Here is a 25,852-nt window from a genome sequence, read left to right on the forward strand (position 1 = left end):
ACAGTTTTCAACAAGCAAAAAACAATCATTTTAGATAGTCTAAAATGATCAGAAACAACAAGTAAAACAGTGAAGTAAGCAGCCTCTCTTCTCATCAGCATAGCTCCAAATGTGACTGTGTACCACTGTCTTAGACTGGGATACTTTACTTTGAAGTGCCAGTTTCCTATAGGTTTGATATTCTATAAGAGTTCAATTTTCCCACAGAGCCAAAGAAATAATCAGGACAAGCCCAGATATAAATAATCACACCATACTTGTTGGCATTCTAACAGATTTACTAGAACATTCCACCTGAGACACAATACTCCTGACAAAAGTGTCATCTGTAACTGCTCAATTGCCTATACATTACAAGCAAAAGAAAGGGAAAAAAACAACAAAAAAGAAAACCTAAGATGTTTACAACTATTATTGCATTTCACTAAATTATTAAGAAATATGAATGCCCACACTTACTTGAAATACCTCAGACTGGCTTTTCCAAGCTGTAAGACCTAAATAATGAGCATGAAGCATTACAATAGATAATTAAAATAGTAATGCCCTTGAAAAATATTAGACTACCCATAGGAAGAGGGTAAGGGATAAGTAATTTGCATGACTTACCTCTACCGTTAGATAACAAGTACACAAGAAAAACAAGGTCTGAAGCACTTACAAACCCACTAACACAATATACAAGTATGCCAAATATACACAAACAACAAGTAAAAAGTGCAGAAGCAAACTGCTTCTGCTTCTTCAATACTCTACACTGATGACAAATTTGTCTCATTGCAGAGTCTTATAGTAACAAATATAGGCACTCCTATATTCTTCCAGAAATCACTAGTAAACATGGTGCGAGACCTTCCACCTCTGTCTAGTCCCCAGGCGCCCATTCAAATTGTCTTAAGTTATAATAATTATGAGTTTGTCCTCCCCTTCACTCAAAGCAGGAATTCCTAAAAAGGGATCAGGTTAATATGAAGACTACTTACCAATGGAAAACTTAGGGTGGATGAGATTTATAGCCTATTTTTAAGGTTATGTAACACAGTCATCTCAGCTCGGTCACTCGGAAACCTCAGCCATTGTCTAAAGATGGCCATATTTCTTTATATATCTTTAAGCCTGCCAGTACTATCGTCCTCTTTAAGCAAGACTTTTATCTTCTCTAAACCACTTCCAACTTAACTCAGAGCTACAATAGCTACAATAACTTCTACTATCAAAATCTAAGAGTGGCAATATTTCTGCATCACATCAATCAGTCTTTGAGGTACTCATAAATTCAGACTTCAGCAAAAAGGCTTAATTTAGACCACTAGACATTAAGAATACAAGAATATTACGTACCTGAAGCATGTCCTGATGTCTTTTGTCTTTTTCCTTTTTTGTGACTTAAAGTTCAAGTCTGTTTTGTTTAGTCACAGACTCCTTGATAATCTTTGTTTACCTAGAGTGTTTTCTCTTTTTTTTATACTTTGTTTACCTAGAGTCTTTAAAAAGTTTAACATTTTTGAATTTAATAGAGAACTATCATATCATAATTCTTGCTCACCACAGAGTTAATTTGTTCCCACAAGGGAATGGCTCATTCTATGCCACAAATAACATTCCTCCTTTGTATGACACTCCCTAGCTATTAATACTCTACAATGCACATTATCTTTTGTTTGAATAAAATCTTGCAATATGTTCTGTATGAGTTTTTATATTGGCTTTTGCATCTTATTGTTCATTACATTGCAGACTTCTAACCCAGAAAAGTGCATATAGCAAGGTATTAGATCTGACTTCTTTTCTTCCCAAAAGCTATAAAACAAATCTTTGTTATAATAAAAAGCTGAGAAACTGCTGCTACACAATAATGTCAGTAAACTGTCAATCACAAATAAGTGGGCAGCTCAGACATGAATGACAGGAAACATGACAACCCTGGCAGAGACAGTAACTGAAGTAAAAATGAATACATGTACAAAAGTTTTACTCTTTATGAAAATAACTAATCAAAATTTGTACAGGACACAAGAAATTGTATAACGTATGTTTAAAAATGGGAAAGAAAACAAATCAAGGGCGTTTAAAGTCACTGAAAAAGTATATTGGCACTCATCCAAAATTATCAAAGGAAACAGTAATTTAGAGTACTCTCATACTAACTAAGTAGAAAGAATCTCCTGGAATCAAAGCGTTGAAATAAAACCATCTTGTGGAGACACCGAGTATAGTGTGATATGGATAAGCAACGCTGCTCCATCACACAATTTGTGGTAGAACAAATGATCAAATCATACAGCTAAACACTGGCATCAATAATGTATAAAACTCAAGATATGATATATTTTTTAAACTTCTGATAATACTGGTCCTTTAAGTCAATATATGTTTCATTGAAGAATTGGTGTGCAATAACTATGTTAGCTACATTATTATTAGTATACAGAGTACACAGAAAATTCATACCTCTTGCACTGTATGCAAGTAGAAAGTAAGTTATCCCAAGATTCTTTGAGATCCTGGATCTGTTTTTGAATGGCAGGTCCACCTTCTGGAGACGTGTTCCTCAAAACAGACTCCCCTCGCGTCAAAGTCATTTTTACTTGGATTTCTTTCTCTTGTCTTACCAACAGCAGAGACTGCAAAAGCAAAGCAAAGTATTGTGTTATTGTCCTGACAAAATATATTTCTTTCCTTATTTAATAATTGCAGTTTTCATTGCACCAGTCTGGTAACTACTGATTCACTTTCTCTGATACAGTTGTGGTTGTACCTTCTCTTTAACCCCAAGTATAAAAACGTTGCTGCTTATTATTTTACCAAGCCAGCCAAAATCAAATTGTTTCTTTAAAACTCTGTGGATACATATCTTTTGTCAGATGCAAGCCAAACATAAACCAATACTTTATTCAATCATGGCTCTGTCATTGTGCATCTCTTGGCTATCCCTGACTCACTCTCTTTCTCTCTCTATATATATCTCACACCTCCACTCCTCCTCCATCCTGCCAATCATTTTCACAGTTGACATCTGTATTTCTCTGAAAAGAATAACCTCAGTCATTACTTTGGCCATTAGACTCCACTATCATAGGCAGTCTCCAAAAGAAAAGCACCTCATGCTCACATTTTAAAGGGTCAATATGTGGTGCCCAGGCATAGATTCCATGCTGAAAATAATATACCTAAAGTCCAACTTTGTAAACAGTACACACAGATCCCAAGTTTGTATATCGTGTGATCCAGCTGTTCTTGCTTAGTCAATGTCCAGTCACTGCTCTTGTAGCTGATGGACTCTCCTCTTGTAATTATCATCTTATGTGTTACGACACACACAATTCTTGACACTAATGTAGTTTTGACTTGCTGTAATTGATAATGTAACTTCTTAATTATTGGTGTATTCATAACTATTTGGGCTTTTCTCCCAAGGTCATACGACTCAGTCAAAGTTTCCGAGTAAAGAAATGCAAAATAAGTATGTATAATGTATCTATCTCTCGCTCTCTGTCTTACAGATATATATATATATATATATATATATATATATATATATATATATATATATATATACAAACACACACACACACACACACACACACACACATGCATACATATTGTACCTACACATATTAGATTTTTTTAACTGGGTAAGTGGGCTGTTTTGGGACCCATTCTGTCAAGACCCTGGCAACAAGTAAGTACAAAACTTTTGATTATAACATTTACTTTGAGTATCTAAGTCTTACACAATATATAAAACTTTGTGTGGCTTGACAATGAAGTATATACAGATTATACATAACCACTGCAAGGTTAGCTGCATCGACCATAGCAGAAAAGACAGACAAATTTAGCATATATCCAAAAATATGAGTTTTATAGCACCTATTATGAATTATTTGGAGGATTTTCTATTTTATCATAGTTCAACAGAGAAATTTATAAAAAAAACTACACATGATACTGAACAGAATGCCAACAGCTTCCATTCCAAAGTGGTAGCCAACTTAAGTCATGTACTCTATAACTACTGCCTTTTAGAGTAATGCAAGGACCTATTGTAAGAGTGACACTTTAAGCAAAGAATAGACTAGAGTTAATGAAAAGATTAACAAACAAGGAGTACAGGAGCTACAAGTAGTATTTAATAAGGGAAGAATAGTGTGGATAAGGTTAATACGAGATTTATATAAAGAGAGGGAGAAGGCAAAAAATAGTTTTGTATCATCATGCTTTGATTGAGGTCAACATAATTAGACATTTTGTACAGTACTTTAACTCCACTTTCCTGCAAATCCTAAACTGTCATGCCCCTTCCAGAACTATAAGACTGAAAGCTAACTATGCTCCATGGCTAAATAAAGATAATTTAAACTTAATGGTGGTTGTGGTAAGCCGCAGAATATAGGGGCCTCTCATGGTGCGGTTGCAGCTATTGGTCAAGAGAAGAGTTTCAGCAGTCCTAGAGACATTGATCGATGCAGCGGCATGGAGGATATTTATTTAATTTCCGGTGCCAAGCCAAAGAGAACAGTACCGAAACGCACCTATTCAGTGGTAACTAATACGGCAGTATCAGGTACTGTTAAACATTCCAATGTTACATCAGGTGAAAAAGTTGAAGTTATGGCTGTTAAGAATTCTAAATGAGTCCTGGACACCTTTTTGTCTGAGAGTCCTTTTGTTTTTACTGATTCAGCCAAGCCTATTCAGGACAATTCACATGTTGATAATAATGGGACATTAAAGGACATGACACGAGCTTTTGGACACCAGTTAAATACCATTAAAAGTTTACAAGTAAAGAATTCTTATCTGAAAAGATGTATTGAACTACAAATAGTCCCAGTGGGACTGCGCTTTTTTAAACGCCCCATGGGGGTTGATCTCAATGATGAATTGACTGCTGAATGTAATGCTTTGTTTGATAGTTTTGGGTTCAGCTTCATGAAGCTTATTATGAAATGTAATGACCAAAAGATAGTTAAGATTACTAAGGAAGTTGATAGATTGAATGGAAACATTACACAGGATTTAGCATTTGATAGATGGCATGATTTCTTTGATAAGCAGTTTAGCATAGCTGATACAGCTTCCCATAAAATATTTAAAAGAAAGTGTGATAAATTAAAAAGAGATATGCAACAATATCAGGATGATAGTATGTACAACTGGAGTAAAAAGACCAATAAGTTCTGTACAGGACAGTATGGGGAGGAACGTATAGGTGCAAGTTATTATAATAAGAATAACAAGCGGAATACATATAGGCCTTTTTTAGTACAGGATTACAACTGGGAAGAACCTCAAGTGAGGAATATGAAAAGCTGATGGAATCATCAGCCTCAACTATACAGGAATTACAGGACCAATTGGTAGAAGGCCAAAAGAATTTGATTATAAAACACAATGATGTGCAATATGGGCAAAACAACTTTTATATCTACAATTACACTTCCCTAGATATAACTGATACACATTTTGCGTTATTTAGGAAAGGGATGAAATTTATTCCCCGTACCAAATTTAATATTGTGGATAATATAATACAATTCAAGTTATATCTGAGGAAATTGAATCTGTTAGCACATTTCAAAGGTACTAGAAAGAAGGTGGAGTCCACACCTTTGTTTAAAAGAAGTGTATTCACTCCTCATTTACATCTCACTTTGGGTAGTTTTGAGAAGGTTGTGTTAGATCAGATATATAGGTACAGAAATAATACACTAGGTTCGTCTTTTTACAATATAAACAAAGAGGAATATGAACTTATGTGCAATTTATGTGATAACCCTAATATTAGAATAATGCAACCAGACAAAGGGGGAGGGATTGTCCTATATGAGACTACTGATTATAAGAATGAAATACAAATAATTCTACAAGACAATGAGCAATATGAAGTATCTTCTATTAACGAGGTTAATATAGCTTATGGAAGGATAGATGCCCAGTTGATAGAATTTTTGTTAGAGAACAGAACTGATTGTGAATTATACAAATTTCTGAAGGTGGAACATCCTATAATAGCTACAATTATAGGTATACCTAAAATACACAAGAATATGCAGCATCCACCGTTCAGACCTATTATTTCGGGCAGTAGGTCCAAAACTTTCCCGTTTGGAAAAGTTATAGATACTTGGCTTAAATCCATCTATTCCAATGTAAAACATTTAGTTAAAGATTCGTGGGACTTTCTAGGTAGATTATCTCCATCTATTTGGAAACCAAATTTAGTTTTGGTTACCATAGATGTAAAAGATTTATTTACATGTATCCCACGAAATGAAGGGATGGAAAGATTTATAAACAGTATTAGAAAATTCACAGATTTTTTCATGGCATAGAATAAAAGTAATAGAAGAATTTGTGAGTCTTGTGTTGGATTACAACTTTATCTATTATGAGGGTGAACATTACAGACAGAGCAAAGGTGTAGCTATGGGGACTGCTTGTGCCCCGATATATGCCAACATGGTTCTGTTAGACTGGGAGCATGAATTCATTTTTAATAGTAGATACATGCAGCAGATCATTCTATATATGCATTTTTTTGGACAATGTTTTCATAGTATGGGATGGGGATTATAATGATATTCCACAGTTTATACAGTATCTCAATACCTCCACTTCATATTTTTGTTTTACTCATCAGTACAGTGCAGACGGTATTGCATACTTAGATACCTATATTACTTTGACATCCACTGGTTTTAAATCTAATATTTTCAGAAAGGAGATATTTAGTAATGCTTATTTGGATTACAACAGCTGTCACCCGGTTAGATTGAAAAATAATACTGTTAAGGGTCAATGTATCCGTGCAGCTCGAATGACATCTGAGCACGGGGAGATGTTGAAGGAATTAAATATGATAGGTACGATGTTTAGAGAGAGAGAGGATACCCTGAACATGTTATAAAAGACGCTATAGATTATGTTGGTAAACAGTGGGGCACTAGATATAAACCTTTACTAGGCATTTCCCCTGATAATAATGAAACAAATCACTTACACGGTGAGGATGGTGAATTCAATATGGCATGTGTGTTACCATATAGTAGTCATACGGAAGATATAAAAAATGTAATTAAAAATAATTGGAACATTTTAAGGAGTGATGAGACATTCTTTTCTATTGTAGGTAATGAACCTAGGTTCATTTATAGTGTAGGTAACAATCTGAAGAAAAAATCTGAAAGAAATAGTATAAACTTTAAAGCATGTCAGGTTGGTACAAGGAAGCGTGGGCATTGCAACCAATGTGGATCAGTATTGGTGGATACTAATATACTGGTAAATAATATCAGTAAAAATGTAGTCAATTTTTGTTATGGTAATTGTAACACTAAAAATGTTATATATTTTGCCCAATGCACATCTTGTCCCTGTTTTTATGTTGGACAAACAGGGGGACATTTGAAGGATCGAATTTATGAGCATTTATATGCAATTAAAAGGAAGGATGAGAACAATGCCTTGTACAGGCATGTAAGGGATAGTGCAGGTTGTAGTACTTTTAAGTTTGCTATATTAGAGGTAGTGAATGTATCACAGAGAGGGGGCTGTATTAAGTACATTTTGGGGGAGAAAGAGGTTAGATGGCAGATTTTATTAAATGCCACGTCTCCACCAGGCATTAATGATTTTATCTCTATCAAACCTATTTTGCAAGCCAAAGTTTGAATTTTATATTTTAGTTTTGGTTTTTGTTTTTATTATTTTAGGTAGGCAATAGCCAATTTGTTTATACATGTTAGATTATTTTTATTAGTTGAACAGGTCAAATTTTACAATGATGTAGATCATTATGTATATTGAACAAAAAGTATGTCAGCTTGTATTTTGATAAGCTCTGATGGAACTTTTATTGTGGGAGGAGATTATGAACTGGGATTGGTGGAAAAAGTATTCGTCATGATTTGTAGGTTATTTAAATGTATGGAGTCATTTAATGTATGGTTCTGATGAAGTCTAGTTGCAATAGATGAAAGCGCTCAACCGTTTTTACTAGTGTTATTTGTTTTTGTTAGTGCAATAAACCTGATTTTTATGGCAACTTTTTAGTTTTTCGTCACAACACCCTACCAGTGGATTTTTGAACTCGTTTGTACTAGCTGTGTCCTTGGGTTGATTCAAGTTCGTAGTTGCTTGTTATTGCTAAATAAAGATACTAAGACTACAATGAAAGAGAAGGATCAGGCCTGGAATCAATATCAAAAGAACAAAACCAGTAATCTGAGACAAACCTACCAAGAATTTCAAAACAAAGCCAAAAAGCAAATTAAACTAGACAAAAGTAACTACTACAAAAACATGCAGGAAAAATATGCCAACAACCCTAAGAAAGTTTGGGCTACAATAAATGGCATAATCCACCTAGGTAAAGCCACCACCCCAACCCCAGTACTGCCAAAGAACCATGACAACATTCCCACACAATTTAACAAATTCTTTACCGAAACAGTCCAAACCCTTACCAATGCCCTCAATACCACTAGCAGCCCTATACCAGGTGCTAGCAAAACCCACCCTACTACTCAAAACAATACCACCAACTTTTCCCTACACCCTGTACCCACTAAAATTATTTCAAAGCTCCTTAAGAAATTCAAACCAACCACACTAGCTGCTAACACCCTACCAGCCGAATTCCTTCAGATTGCAGCAGATGCCATAGCTTATCCCGTGTCCATCCTCATAAACAGGTCACTTGCAGAATTCAAAGTCCTCACCTTGTGGAAAACATCACACATTATTCCACTGCACAAAGGGGGAAACTCCTTAGAACTCACCAACTACTGCCCAATCGCAATACTCTCACCTCTATCCAAGAGATTAGAGAGAGTTGTACATTCCCAACTACTTCGGTACCTCTTACAAAACAACTTAATCTCCAAAACTCAGCATGGCTTTAGACCATCCCACAGCACCACCACAGCATTACTATCATTTACAGATATAGTTAACCACAATAGAAACAAGGGACTATTTGTATCTTCCATTTTCTTAGACTTATCTAAAGCCTTTGACATGGTAGACCACAACATTCTTCTCCAAACTTAATCTACCCAAAGTCTCACCCGTTCTACTATATCATGGTTTACTAGCTACTTATCTGGTCAACAGCAGGCAGTCCTATGGCATGACCAGCTCTACCCCCTGCTACCAGTATCCATAGGTGTCCCTCAAGGATCCATCCTTGACCCACTATTGTTCTCACTATTCACCAACCAAATCAATTCCTCCTCACACACGGCATCAGTAGTATAATACACAGATGACACCACCCTTATAAGTGCCGCCCCCACCTTAAAGGAACTGCAAATCTTCACCCAAAACACGTTTAGTCTAGCCGAAACATGGTTCACAAACATCAAACTTATTCTTAACCCCAACAAAGCTAAATTAATTATTTTCAGCCCAGGTCATGCTCCCCCCTCAACAACACTTTCACCTTTCACTCCGAAGATAACATTCAAATCACTCCAACTGCACATACTAAACTGTTAGGTGTAGAAACAGACAACCTCAAATTTGACATCCATATAGCACATACCATTAAGAAAGTTAATAAAAAACTAGGACTTCTCTATAGAAAGAAATACTTTATAACTAAACAAACCAAAGCTACTTTTGCAAAAACACATCTCTTATCCATCCTTCTCTATGCCTCTCCCATCATTACTAATCTCCGCCAGAGTGATCTGAACAAAATGGAATCTTGTTATAACAAAATAGCCAAGTTCACTACTGAAACCTCATACAAATCCCACCACTGTCTCGCCCTTAACCAACTCAATTGGCTCAAGCTACCTTAGCTCCTTCTGTTTAATCAACTCACAATAGAGCATAATCTCTTCTACCTTCCAGAAAAAAACCCTGCACTTCAAAATATAATTAACCCCCACATCCCTACCAGAGCCTTACAATCTAGTTCTCAGAACCTAATAAGCATTATTAGACACAAAAATTATGCTAGCAAATCTCTCTTTGCCTGCACTATTGCCAAAATCTGGAACTCACTACCTAGCCAAATAATCTCCACTACCTCCACTATTCAATTTAAGAAACTCCTGAGAACCCACTTCTCAAACAATTGGCTTTGTTCATGCTACTCCCAGGTTAATTTGCAGCAATACCATGTTCAAGGATTCTATTAAAGGTCCCTTAATTCCTTTCAGCGTAAAGCTTAATAATCAGTAGTTATTTCTGTAACAAAATATTGAGAGTACTCATAATTTAGAAAGAAGAAAAAAAAAATTTGTGTGTTTATATTTTATATTCTATATAAACCCTAATACTAGAATGCTGTATGCTGACTTTACTAAAGGAATTGTTAATCTATACATAACTTATGTTTCTGTGGAACCTATATCTCTGTATGATATTCTTGTGTAATTTCTTTATGACATGCTACTGGAGCTTTTCCGCCCCGGGCCTCCCCTGAAAATGGATATGTGTCCAGTTGGACTTTCCCAGTTAACAAATGCAAAATAAATAAATAGATAAATAAAATAAAGAGACAGATTCAGTGAGATTTGGAAAATGGGTAATTAAAAAAAGCATGCTATTATTAACCATTGTCCCTGAAGCAGTGGCAGGGATAGTGTTTTTAAATACTCAACCAACTTCATCCTAAACATGAGGTGTTTCATTTCTAATTCCCCCTGACAAGGATGACAGCATGGTAGAGCAGCAGGTAGTGTTGTCACCACACACCATGAGATTTTCCGGTGCAATTCTTGGCTGGGGTGACTTCATTATGGAGTCTGCATATCCTCCCTGTGTTTGTGTGGGTTTTCTGTGGGTGCTCTGGTTTCCTCCCACATTCCAAAGACATGCAGTAGGTGTACTGGACACTGTAAATTGGCCATAGGTATGACTGTGCATTGTGTATGTGTGATATAGAACAACTGAAGCATGGCTAGTGACCCAGCAGTGTTAATATAGGCTCTAGATAATTGTTAATGTTGAAGTGACCGCCCAACAGCAAAAATGAGAAAAAAAGGTTGTGGATGGATGGATGGATGGATGGATGGATGGATGGATGGATGGATAGAAATGGTTCCAGTTAGCATGGGAACTCTTGAAAAGCCTTTCTCCCTACTCTTAGTACAAACTGTGTTCTTTGCAGTGTAAGAGATTCTTCAAGATTACCTCACAAGTTATAAGGAGAATCTTTGATGTACATTTTATGTCTTAATGGGAGGCATCTTTTGCATATTAAAATGTTGAGTAATGCCAGGAATTTAGGTAAGGGTATGGGATAGCTTCAGAAATTGATACAATACAGGGAAGCAGGCACAGCAGTCATAGCAGAAAAATGTTAAAAAAGCAAGGTGCTTAAATAATGAGATTCTAAGAAGTCAGATATTCCAGCAGGACAGAAATGATCCGTGTTAGCAGTCTATACTAGGCAAAGCATAGATTATGAGATACTTGATGGCAGAAGGGCAGATCGAAGAAGAAGAGGGTCCCTGAAGACCACTTCAAGTTAGTAGTCTTACAGACTGGGTGGGGGGGGTGGGGGGCAGTAAGACCTAGAGTTTAGATACAACATAGCAATTACCAGATGCTTAAGGAGACAACGAGGAAAGGATAAAGTTGTGGGACAAGCAGCAGTGGCCTTAGGTCAACTGGTGCCCTAGGCAAAAGGACTCCATGGTGCCCCCCACCACACTACTTGGTGCCCCCATCCTGGTCTACCTACATCGAATAAATACTAGAAAAGTGCCCCTGCTAGACCAGCGCCCTAGGCTAATTCTAATTCTAATTATTGTTATTTTGTGTCATTTTATATTACTTTGATTCAAAGTTTTGTTAAGAAATTTATTTGGTTTGATTTTTATTAATGTTGGGAGAACAAAGTGAATTTATTTGTGTTTTTAAACTTGACAGTTGTAAAAATGTGTGTGGTCACTTTAAATTCAGGTTAGATTGTTTTTTGGCGCCTTTTTCAAAATGAAGTTATTTAAAGATGGTTGACTGAACAGTTACACTGTTTCTACACTTGAAAAAGCCCTACAATTGAGTTAGGGTGAAAGTGCTTGTGGAATTTATACAATAAACGTTTCATGGACTTGCAACCTGTGTGCTAACACGATCATTTTATTTGATTAGATGCTAATGGTTGTTAAACTGAAAAAAAAAAAACGGGGACAGAAGAGCATCACTTATCACTGTATCTATGTTTTTGTATATCCTGAAAACACACAGAAAGAATTTAAGGAAATGATAAGATGATGCACCTTTGGGACTGAAATTAAATTGTCAGTTCCCTACATGCCATTTATAACAGCAAGTAATTGTTAATTGGTTTAAAAATCTGGTTAAAGATAATTTAACAATGTGGCACAAGATGAGCAGGTTTTAATGGCTGAGGGGGTATCAATTTAAGCTGAAATTAAAGACTGGAATAAGAAACCATACAAACCATGTTATAACTAAAGCTCACTTAGATCTGAAAAATAACAGTGTTCACCTAGTGAGCCTGTAAAATAAATTCACTTCAGAGGAAGACACAAATGGTGAAGCAAGAGGTCAAAGGGATGTTGGAACATTGGATAAGAAGCATCAGTTTATGTGTCAAGCACCGAAGGATGAATATTTTTATAATTGAACTGATTATAGAAAACTTTGTTATTAAGATTAAGGCAACAAAAAAAAATCAAGGGACAACTTTTTTTAAAAATGAATAAGGAGATCTTTTTTTAGGAGCCCACAAATAATAGTAGAACAATTTTGATAACATTATTACATTTTACCAGTCTCAAACACAATGGGAGGAGAAAACTGAAATAGGATACAAGATTTTTTACAGTGTTTAAGGTTGCCATTGATTGCTCAGTGTAAAGCTAAGGCTATTATGACACCTACTATAGAAATTAATTGGGCTGTTAAGAACCAGACTAGAGGTAAACCCCATTTGTCATGATATATGAATAGAGCTATGGAATTCTATAAAGAAGGAATGAACCCAAAATCTCTTTTACTTACATGTAATTATATATGAACAGATCTATGGACGTTAATAGAGAGGGAATGGATCCAAAATCTGTCTTACTTACTTGTGATTATATATGAACAGATTTATGGAAGTTAATAAAGAGGCAGTGGATCCAAAATTTGTCTTACTTTCTGACACTGTGTTGAAAAAAACAATGACATCCTTTTGTAATGGAAAGATGCAAGTAGTAACAGACATACCAAAAGAAGGGAAAGATTTAAATTCAGCATCTTCTTACAGGTCTATTTAAGTGATAAATCATGACTGGAAGCTGTTCACTGCAAATATAGAGAAACGGGCAACAAGATATATAGCACACTTGGTTGATACATTTAGTATGGATTTGCAGCATGAAGACAAACTTTTATAATATACCTGATACTGGTCTACTGGTAGGCTCAGCTTCATGCCTGAGAGTGCTGGATCCCTGACTACAACCAAGATACACTGAAGTTCAATTAGCAATAGTGGAGCTATGCCCCTATATGACTGTGCATGTCACTAACATTGGCAACAAAAGGTGAACGATGCAAATACTGATACATCACTACATATGTGATGAGGAATACTCTCAGGGCATGCAAATAAATGCACAAAAACGTCACAGCCAGAGGTTTTTTCCAAGGGGAGCCTTCCTCCACACTCTCTCATGTGGGAGCTGCACCACCCTCACTCCCTGCTCATTATATATGTATATATATATATATATATATATATATATATATATATATATATATATATATATATATACTAACTCAATACTGGGGAAGAGGGCATATTCACCAACCCCGGGAATTGTATGATTTTACACTCCTGCTGAACACCTGTTAGTTAATAAAGCTGCGTCCTCTAGTCTTATGCTACTGCATGTGTTTTTGAGGAAGAATTAGAAACGTTTGTGTCAGGGGCATTACAAAAAGGGATAAATCAAAAAAATATATGTTGTTTGCATATGAAAAAAGAAAATCAGAAGAAGCAATATTATTTTTATTGGTATTGGTTGCAAAAAAGGTCTAATATAGAAGTTGAAATCAAATGTAATGTAATTGTAAGAGTAAGGGATGAAATTCAACTTACAGAGTTACACTTACAGGAAAAATGTTTAGGAAAGCTGAACATTTCTTGGCAGAAGTATGTGACAATGTCATTGCCATGGAAGATGTATGAGGAGATTCTTGATAATTAACTGTGTTAATGCTTAAACATTTCTTCCTTTTTGGCTGGACTGAGTTACACAGGAGAGGGGGGGGACTATGTTCAGTATATTTATGAATGACTACCCACTAAAATGTGGAAAACTGTATTTTTATTTTTGTATGTAGTAAGTTAATGTTTCAAATTTGTAGTATTTAACTGTATAACAGATAGTACCTGTACATTAGTAGTCTAGTAATCTCTCGGAGCTTATCTCCCCGGGACTCTACTGAAAATGGACATAAATCCAGTTAGACTATCCCGGTCAACAAATGTAAAATAAAATAAATAAAATAAAAAAAGTTATATGTACATATTAGTGACGATATACAGAGAGGTACTTGTTTATAATGATTTTCTTTGTTAAAAGGTGTATGTTTGTTCTATTGTTTGTATTAATTTTTCAAAAAGGAAATAGGTGTTTCTATAGATAAGCACCTACCAGTACACATGTTTTAACAATGCTTTAACAAGATTATTAATTGGTATTGAAGTTAATGTTTGTATTGAATGTTGTTTGTTGATCAAATCGGTTGGTTCATTTTGCATATGCTGGAGGCTGGAATGCAAAGGCTATAAAAATGATTTTTTGGAGGCCATTAGACTGAACTTAGTAATAGCAGTGCAAGGAAGTCAAACAAATATCTGGACACTAATAATCCAAAAGTGGAATAAGAAATGAGTAGTGTGATCCTTAAAAGCACAGTTTAGAAAAATGATGCAGTGCTAACAGCAAAGATGAGCCACTAGGTACAAAATGAGAAAAGTGTAGCCAAGACCAGTAAGACGCCGTGCTGTATTCTGAGACTGAACAATCTCCCTAGAAAGAGATAGAAGCATTGTTTACAGATCACTGGTGAGATTCATCTTGGGGCATTGTGGCAGTTCCTTGTGACACAAATAGAAAATGATGTCAAGCCAGTCAAGAAATGTTACCAAATAATAAAAGTAAGGGGACAGGTGGAACAAGGACAGGTTTCGGAGCTACATCTAGTCTCACTTGAGGACAGACAAGAAAGGGAATACATGAACTGGATACAAAAGACACCAAGGTGAAAATGATTGTGGCACACACCTGATGAAAAAGGGGAGAGGACAGAGGCACAGTATATCTACTAGATTTGAGGTTGCAAAGTTTAAACCAGATGGTAGAAATTACTATTTCACTTACAGCAGAGTGGAATGGTGGAAGAGGTTTCTTGAGTCAGTGGTTGACTGTAAGACCACATAGTTCTTTAAGACGGTCCTGGATGAATATAGAGGAAACTGAAAGTTTTTAGCAGCACAAAAAGGGGGACTCTACATAGACAACATTCTTTCTGCCACCACAACATTATTTTTTAACCATGTAATACTGAATAAATACTGTAAACTAACATAAATGCTTCCAAATTCACATTTGGTTACAAAATATAAGACTTGAAATTCTCATCAGACAGTCATTTGAAGCTGACTTCCTGTCACCTTCTCCTCAGTAGATCACAACTATGCGGCAGTTGTACAAGACTAATAAAATGCCTTCAAATATCATTTACTCTTTTTTTAACTAAACCAGTTAAATACCTTCTGCTTTACCCGCCAACAGTTATGCTCCTTTCACACATATCCTTTACATATTTTATCATAACCTCTCAACTTCTTAGTGCAAAAAAAATCTGGACAAAGCCTGGCAGAATGGGGGGGGGGGGGGGCTAAAGGCCTGAAAATAGGGAAAGAATTTCATATTTGCTTTTATAAACTTAGGAAGTTGCTGGAATAACAGTATTTGTCTTAGCATGCATTTTTCTGAAGGATACGAAGTCTGAAACACAAATATATATCATTATTTAGTGACTTCAATCCTCAGATCATCCCAGTGATTTGCCAGAAAAATCACAAATTTTATGACGAACAAACCAAAAATATAAGTCAAAAATCTGGACATTCTGTGAAAATCTGTACAGTTGGGGGGTATGCATCTTATATGCACTCACCCATTAACCTGTCCCCTACATTATACTTCCAGATCCTATACTTTTCTCTTTCCTCACGTTTCTCTTTATCTGTAAACTATATGGTATCTCCTTATTAAATATGTAGGTACTACCAATACAGTCTATACAATACATGTTCACATTTACCATAAACAGATACAACTATATTCAGCGACAGACTTTTACAGCAACTGATGTATAAGCCCCTCAGGTTCTGAATCATCCAATCATATCATAAAATAAACTTACTGTATTCTAAGCTTTATGATTTATTAAGTTCTTTGACTGTAATTATTTTATAGACACAGTACTCCAATAAAAAGTAAATTAGCCTTGTTTCAGGATTTCAGAAGTAAGAATGATATAGCATATAAATAAACATTACTTGAATGTCTACACCATTAAGTTGTTATTGTTGAAAGCATTTGTAGGATTTAGTATTGTACATGAAAGGCATAAAATATCTATGAGGGAATAAACTACAGTAGGGGAATTGAGGCACACTACTTTTGTGTTTGTAGTTTGGTCAAGTTGTACAGAAGATGAGCCAAGTGATCTTTATCAAACAGCAAAATCTGTTTCTATGGCAACAGCATGCCTATCCATGCAAGCTCTCAATATGTCCCAAATAACCATGCTAAATGGAAAACAAAAGAAATACTGTTAAGGCGACAAAGCGTGGTTCTGATCTCTAAATTGTTGTTATGAATGAATGCAAGAGTAATACTGAAGTGGCACCAGCTCAAAAGAGCATGCAGTGATGAACATGATTAAAGACAGAAAGAAAAGTCGAACAATAATAGCATTATAATATTAACTAGTCATTTCACTTATAACTGAATATAGATATTTCTTCTAATTCATGAGAGCCTGTCAGACATGTTGTCATAATCTTTGTTGTACAAGCTGGCAAGCTTAAGAATATTGTCAAACATTTTTCATTTGTAGTTTATGAGTTTTTTTATGTACAACACATGCCATATCTTCAAGTATTTTATTAAGCAGCACATTACATTATGTAGTATGCAAACATGTTACTGCTGAAAAGTATAGCCAAGGGGCCATTTCAGACTGACCCAATAATGGCTCATTACCTGCATTAGCATATAAATTACAAGTTTTCCCTGCTAAGTGTTGTCACAGCAAGTCTTATATCTTACAAAGATAAGTTGCCAAATATGTCTCATTGGTGGAGCACCCTACACTGAAAACTAAAACTTGTGTTGATTTATTAGTGAAACCATAATGTAACTAAGGAGATGTTTCTCTAAAGAAGCATGGTATTACTAATTAGGGAAAATGCTTTGCTGGTGAATTTTAGTTATTGTCAGTATTTCCTTTGACATCATTTGAGGTGGCGTTACAAGAAAAAAGTGAACTGTGAAATTAAAACATCAAAAAATGTTATAGTCATTGTTTTATTTTCAAACCAATTGCAGCTTTAACATTAGGAATATACCTAGAAATGAAATTAACTGTAAAACAAAGATGCATAAGAAGTGAAACAATAGACTTTAAAGTCTTTTTTGTGTAAGCCATTTCTAGTGGCATAGATGGATAAAGCCCGACATATAGGCTATGTGACCCTGGTTCAAGCAGTGTTTCTAGAGGTTGATGGAGTTGGCAGAGGAGGATGGACACACCCATCATGGTGGAAGTAGGGCAGCGCAGGCCACAGAATGCAGTAATTCCTAGTAGGAGGAGTGATGATGTGGCAAATCACAGCCAGGGGGAGGGCATTTGGCTCACCAATAAACTGAGAACATTTGAAGTGGGTGTGTGGAATTATGCATCCATATGACTACAACACTAGACAGTTCCATAATAATGCAGATAAGATTCCACCACTGACCAGGGGTATAGATAAGGTCTCTAGAAACATCTTCATAGTAATGCTAACAAGGGCACAAGCAGCCCTTTTAGCTGCCTAAATCATGGTTCTTCTGGATGGTTCTTCCCCACTATGGTTCTGGATGGACCTCTACCATTAGGGAATGAATTGGCTTACGTCCAGTTAGGGGATACTGGATATTTGGCAACTACAGGGGTAAAAAAAAAAGCTTTGAAAATTGTTACACATTGTGTAGCAGATGGCTAATGTGGCCTTAGCATTAAGTATGACACTGATACTGACCCAAGTCAAAAAGCAAGATGGTACAGATTTATAGAAGAGGACAAAGACATGAAGCAAGAAGTAGCATTTATAATATATTCTATGTATCACATGCCTGATATCTGAAAGGGGAAATACGTTTAAAGGTCAAAATAGAAGTGTTTTCTGGGCAGGTTACATATCAAAGTTACTTTATACTTTCCTTTCACAAGAAAAAAAAAAAAGAAAGCCTTAATTGTACAGGCTACCTCTTAGAGTATGCAGTATGTATTACACCACTACTTTGTGCAACCTGCAGCCAGACCCAGCATTGATAATTTAGAGACAACCAATAATTTGTTGCCAAGATGTTAATAAAAATATTTTTTGAGAAAAAAAAACACTTCTGTCAGAGGTGTCGCCATCAAGGTCAATCCAGGACATAACTCTGAAGGATATATGCCACCTTGTATAGGATTACTAGGGATGGGAAAGGAGGGAGTGAACTGTAATAAATCCACAGTGGAAAATCCAGAAAATACTACATAACATTATGTTCAAGAATGCAAAGGAATCCAAAGCATATTCTGAAATGTACTTCACAAACAAATATTAACTTTCAGAAAGATATGGCATCATGAAGTTTTAACAGATCCTGGATTGTGGAGGGATGCTAGAATCAGCAGTGCAGCACACTTAATAGCTATAACTTGCCAGTCATTTTTAAAATACCACATTTGTCTAAGATTTAAATAACTTACATCTAATATTTTAGAGATTATTAATAGACAGTGATCACAAATCATTACTTAGAAGAGGTAGAAATATATTTTTTCATATTGGTTTAGAACATTAAATGTACGACCTACATTCTTAAGTGTATTTTAAGAATATATGACCTACATTCCAAAAGTATATTTTATAATTAATAAACTCTTTTCAAGAAACAAGGGACTTCTTCTAAAGAACCTGTGACAAAAGTACCAATATTATGCAAAGTATTTCCAGTGAAAATATTCACTGTACACCTATGAATGAGTTGTGCAATCTTTCCATAGTAAAGTGATATAAATGTTATGGGATCTATAGGCTTTGCCTTAATCTGCAGTGAAATAAAAGTTCCAATAATTCTATCACAGAGAATGATTATAAATAAAATAATATAATAGTATAATGATACAGATATGTACACATGTTCAAAAAACAGAACTAATATTGTGTGACTCATCAATCCATCCACAACCCCTTTTTCCAATTTTCCCATTTTTGCATATGGGGTCAGAATGTCACTTCTTCAGTGCCAATCATCTACAGCCAAGGTTTGCACTGCCGGGTGGCTAGCCCTGTTGCAGTAGTTCTATTTTTTTTTTTTTTTTAACTAGGGTAGTGCACTGATTTTGATGGCCTAATTTCAGGCACAGTCTGTTTCAATCAAAGTAATGTCAGTACAGGCAAGAATTGCCCTCTTAGTACATTTTATATAGATATGCCTACATAAAAAATGAAAACAGGGATATGTATAACATATACATATGTATAACATATATATATATATATATATATACGTATAACATATACATATGTATAACATATATATATATATGTATAACATATATATATATATATATATGTATAACATATACATATGTATAACATATATATATATGTATAACATATACATATGTATAACATATATATATGTATAACATATATATATGTATAACATATACCTATGTATAACATATATATATGTATAACATATACATATGTATAACATATATATATATATATATATATATATATATATATATATATATATATATACATATATATATGTATAACATATACATATGTATAACATATATATATATGTATAACATATATATATGTATAACATATACATATGTATAACAAATATATATGTATAACATATACATATGTATAACATATATATATATATATATATATGTATAACATATATATATATATGTATAACATATACATATGTATAACATATATATATGTATAACATATACATATGTATAACATATACATATGTATAACATATATATATGTATAACATATACATATATATGTATAACATATACTTATGTATAACATATATATATGTATAACATATATATATATATGTATAACATATATATATGTATAACATATACATATGTATAACATATATATATATATGTATAACATATACATATGTATAACATATATATATGTATAACATATACATATGTATAACATATACATATGTATAACATATATATATATATGTATAACATATACATCTGTATAACATATACATATGTATAACATATATATATGTATAACATATATATATGTATAATATACACATATATATATATGTATAACATATATATATATATATATATATATATATATATATATATATATAACATATACATATGTATAACATATATATATGTATAACATATATATATGTATAACATATACATATGTATAACATATACATATGTATAACATATATATATGTATAACATATACATATGTATAACATATATATATATATATATATATATATATATATATATATATATATATATATATATATATATATATATATGTATAACATATACAGCTTAGGAGTATCTAAGTGATCCGAGTTTCAGAAATAAAAAATCACTGACACAAATACTCCTTGGGAATCTGACTGACTAAATTGTACTGATGTGGGGACAGTGGTACTCATAAATATTACATGGAGACCATTGCCCTCATAGCCGGCCTTAGGCATAGGCCAACTAGGCGGCCGCCTAGGGCGCCGCTGTAGCAGGGATGCTTTTCCAGTATTTATTTGGTGCAGGTAGACCAGGATGGGGGCACCGGGTGGTGTGGCGGGGAGTGCCGTGGAGCCCTTTTGCCTAGGGCACCAGTTGACATAAGGCCGCTCCTGCAACCCCTCCCCCATGTCTTTATTTGTATGTTAAGACCTCTGCTCTTTGGAAGAAAACAAACCATATACTGTCATGGCAGTGCTTGCTTTGAACAAAGCATAGTTTGACAACTGTTGTTTTCTGAGCTGAGTAAATAGGTAAGAACAGTAAGTCGCAGCTGAGAATGTGATTACAGTAAAACACTAGCAATACACATCAGTAAGGAGCATATTTGCACCATAAATTATGTGCACTTAAGAACAATACAGTATGGCAGCATACTATATCAAGGATGTGGTAAGTAATATTTTAATCACTGTGTGGGGCATTATTTTGTCATAAAGGCAAAACCTGAGTAAACAAAAAAGAGATCCCCTACAGTGGTAAAACAGAACTTAGTCCCACTTCTGCTAAAGTATTTTACAATTACACAACATAGCTACTTAAATATACCATTTTGTGGTAGCACGCATTCTTTTTTATTCTGTTGTTACAGTGCTATGACTGGACAGAGATGTGAAACAATATGTACTGTGTATGTGTTGTCCTTATAAGTTGTAGCACACATGCTATTTATCACTGGAGTATATTCTGAACTGCTGTCAGTCTAGCTAGAAGAATTTAAGAAATTATACGAGTTTGTATTGTGAAGGGCTATACTGAAGGCACTTTTTATTCCCAAATGCTGTTAAACATATTGGTTTTCTCCTAATGAAAGCCAGTTAAGCAGATAAAACTAGTTTGTATACTGGTACTTCAACCCATAGAGTATTCATTTTCACTCACTCTGGAAGTAGCATCATCATGCCAACATGGAACATGACTGCCATCATCCCTAAAACACAACCTGAGGTAAAAGCAGTGACACACCTTTGCTGCTTCACATACGATGCCATGGCTATGCTCTTCTTGGCCTTTTCCTTTGGTAGAAATCCCCTGTAAAAGATGAAGTCCAATTCTACCCTACAAATGAAATCATCTGAATAAGGATCAGTGAAGACATATCCTGACAACTATGCCAAGGGCCACAAACATAACAAACCCCACATTAAGAATTCCAAAAAGGATCATTTGAAGAGTCAACATCAGACAGTTGTTCAAGCATGGGTAAAAAAGACACGTTTGTCACTTCTGTCTAAACCCCAATAAAGACTGTGGTGGGAAAAGTAGCCAAGACAGCACTAGTTTAAATGTCAGTGACATACTGCAAAACACAGACGTCTTCTGAGAGGTTCCCCAACACTTATGGTTAGCATCCATCATTGGAACACCATCCACATTCCCAAAAGTGGCAAACCCATTAGGGACTGTACAAGAATATCCATTATCATTGACACCACCACCATTTCCAAAGACGGCAGACACATTATGGATTGTACAGTAACATCCATCATAAGTAATGCCACTCACATTCCCAAAGATGAAAGACATCCGAGGAAATGAAGAGTAACAACCATCATCAGTGACACCACTCATATTCCTGAAGGTGGTGGACACATTAGGGTCTGTAAAGCTACTTGCTATCCAGAACCTGGGGTAATAGATGTACTTGCTGAAATTACTAAAGTCCAAGAAGAGTTCAGCACACTCTCATCAGCCTCAAGACAAGTAAAACTCACTAGTAGAGCCTATTTCTTTGTCTACAGTCTTGTACAAGCTCTATAGTGAACTTGAAGCTCAACTGTTCTGAAACCAGTGGCCTTCTCAGATCAGGTGACTGGTCTGTTTTGGCCATGTTGAAGGCCTACCTTTTGACATGATGCTGCTCCAGGCTGGACTAATCCTGGAGAACTGGACTCCTGTAAGCAGCCTTGGATAATAGTTTTGCTGCACCACCATCATTATCAGTATAGCCTTTCTCTTGAGATGTATTTTAATGCTTCCTGATGCTTTAAGTGGTCATCTTAGTTTGCATGGTAGTCACCCCTTTTTGTGAGATAGAATGACTACTTAATCAACGAGGAGCAGTCTTGGGGAAGGTTTCTATCTACACTCAACAGTAAAAAAGTACTTTTTTTTTTCTTCTGAAGCTCCTCTACAATCTTCCAAGTTTGCTCACTAAAGAGAACTTTTCCCAGGATGAGCGTCCACAATTGTCTAAAATGTTTATCCTAGAAAGGCAGTCTCAGTTGTGGTACATGATACAGGCATGTCCCAACTAATGCTGTCATGGCCACTCTGCATCAGTACAATCAAAATGATAACAGTCATTGTAAATTCAATCAAAGAAGCAAGCCCATGCACTTATTTCAGAGACTCCTTGATCACAGAGTCAATAAACTCTCCACAGAATTACAGCAACTTATCTGCCAGGAAGAATCTTTTCTTAAACATGTGAGAAAGATAGCTTAGTGCCTTTAGATCCAAGTAACTGAATAACAAAAATGTTTGCAAACCTTTCCAAAGATTTTGAATCCTTCTCCATTGTGAGATTAGCCAAATACTGAGGCCTACAGAATTCCTACTGGGTTAAGGAATAAAGCATGGCGTGGCATTCATGTTGGGATTGTAAAGAATACTTGACTATGTAGGAACAGACTGATCCACGTTTGAGTGAATCCGCAATAAGAAAATTAGCATCTTTAACAATTACTCAAGATTTAGGATCATGCAAGGTTCCCCCTCTTTCTTTCTTTTTTTTTTTTCAAAACAAGTTTATTGTTTTAACATATAAGAGAAATATCATAACAATTTTATACAAATAATTAAAAATAGGTATTATTATAATATTCAACAAAACAACTAAAGTATTTACAAAGACATCCACTACAATCAGATCAATTAATTAAACTAAAATACTGTGCTATTGAAATTAGAATTTTTTAACAAATTTTGTAAATTATCCCATACAATAAAATGTGATGTTTTTCTAGTTGTTCTCATTCTAATTGTGCTTATTTCCATATGACACATTATATTCATAACATTTTTAAATTCATTGAACGAAGGAGGTGTATCTGAAATCCAATTTCTAGTTATTATTTTCCTAGCCACTGCTAGGATAGACCATAACAAGGGAAGCTTAATCTTTTAACACATTGAGGTACAGGTGTGTTGAATAATATAAGAGACTTAGAAATAATGAAATTATCTGTAAAAAGAGCCTGCAAAAATTCATTAATTGACTTCCAGTATTCTTTCAACTTCATACAGTCATAAAACATATGAGCCCAGTCAGCATTAATTTCTACATTACATCTCTTACATAGATTATCTTTATTATTAATTTTATTCATCATCAAATGTGTATAAAAGATCTATGTAAAAATTTCCATGTATAAAGTCTCCAGACAATGGAAGATGTAGTTCTATAAGCAGATTCCAATATATATTGTTTATCTTGTTGAGTTGGTGGGTCCCCATTAATAGAGGTGAAATAATTCCAGTATGAATCTACATTGTAAAAGTTTCTTGTCTGATAATTTTATGTATATATGAAAGTTTACCTTTATCAGAAACTTTATGCTGTAAATTTATTATCAAGTAATCAATCAGTTTTGGAATAGATTCTTTAACTGTTATAGACATTAGATCTATTCTATCAATGAGATGTTGTCTAAAGATCTGAACCTCTAACCAGCAAGTTTCTCTTAGATCAAATTCTTGTTTTAAGAAATCTAGATTTTTAACTTTATTATCAGATATCAGCTGATACCAGTACTTTAGATTATTATCTATAGCTAAATGAGCTCCTTCAGAAGTAGATGACATAAGCATACCCTGAGTATAAATTATAGGGAATACAATAAAATTCCATTCCCTATACTTAGGGTGCATGAATATAAAGTTACTATAACTAATAATAATATTTAATGGGTAACAGACCATATGTTTAGGTGTAATAGGTGAAGTACAAAATTCCTTTAGCAACCACAACATGGAGTTATTTATAATCATATTTTTATGTGTTAAGGAGATTTTCATGAAGTGCATACTAATTAGCTCCCAATAATCTTTCCATTTTGCGACATATGACCAATCTATTAATAAAGTAATAACTTTTATAATAGAAGAGATAATATATAAATTAAAGTCTGGAAAAGAAATACCCCTTGAGACCAGCTATTAGTATGTTTCTTTAATGCAATCCTAGGTCTATTAGGTGCCCATAAGAAATTTAACATTAGTGTATTCAGTTTCTTGATAGTTATTTTTGTAGGTGAAAGTATTATTGATTGTATTAAGTATAAAATCTTGGGAATATTATCATTTTAATAATTGTAAGTCTCTCCTCCATAGTAAAAACATATTATTCCAGGTATTAAAAGATTTTGTATATTAAGAAAACAGGTATTATAGTTATTATATATAATAGATTTAATATCTTTAGATAGTATTATACCTAAATAAGTTATCTGACCTGAGTTGGGTACATATTTAGTAAAATCACTAATGAGAGTATTTTTTCGTATATATAGGTAGTATTTTAGTTTTTCTTCATTGAATATTAAACCAGAAATACTTTTAAAATTCATCATTTTATCAAATAAAGACTGCATAGAAGAATTAGATCCTGCTGATGTAATTAGAACATCATCTGCAAAAGTTGAATTTTTCATGTTGTATTTTCTTCTATTTCAAAACCCTCTATGTCAGTACTGTTTCTAATCAAATTAGCCCAAGGCTCCATTACTAAAGTGAATAATAGTGGAGAAAG

At 34.3% G+C, this 25,852-nt stretch overlaps 1 protein-coding gene across 1 annotated transcript in view; it reads right to left on the bottom strand.

The window, feature by feature from the left end:
* The window catches only part of SYNE1 (spectrin repeat containing nuclear envelope protein 1), a 2,173,401-nt gene that overhangs the window by 1,874,746 nt on the left and 272,803 nt on the right, over positions 1–25,852 (bottom strand). Inside the window, exon 14 of the mRNA XM_044089035.1 lies at positions 2,452–2,624. Coding sequence (XP_043944970.1) covers positions 2,452–2,624 — 173 coding nt within the window. The remainder of the gene's footprint in view (positions 1–2,451; positions 2,625–25,852) is intronic.

The sequence above is a fragment of the Protopterus annectens genome, chromosome 1.part0 (assembly GCF_019279795.1).
Source record: "Protopterus annectens isolate FY-2018-M chromosome 1.part0, PAN1.0, whole genome shotgun sequence".
Classification (NCBI taxonomy): Eukaryota; Metazoa; Chordata; order Ceratodontiformes; family Protopteridae; genus Protopterus; species Protopterus annectens.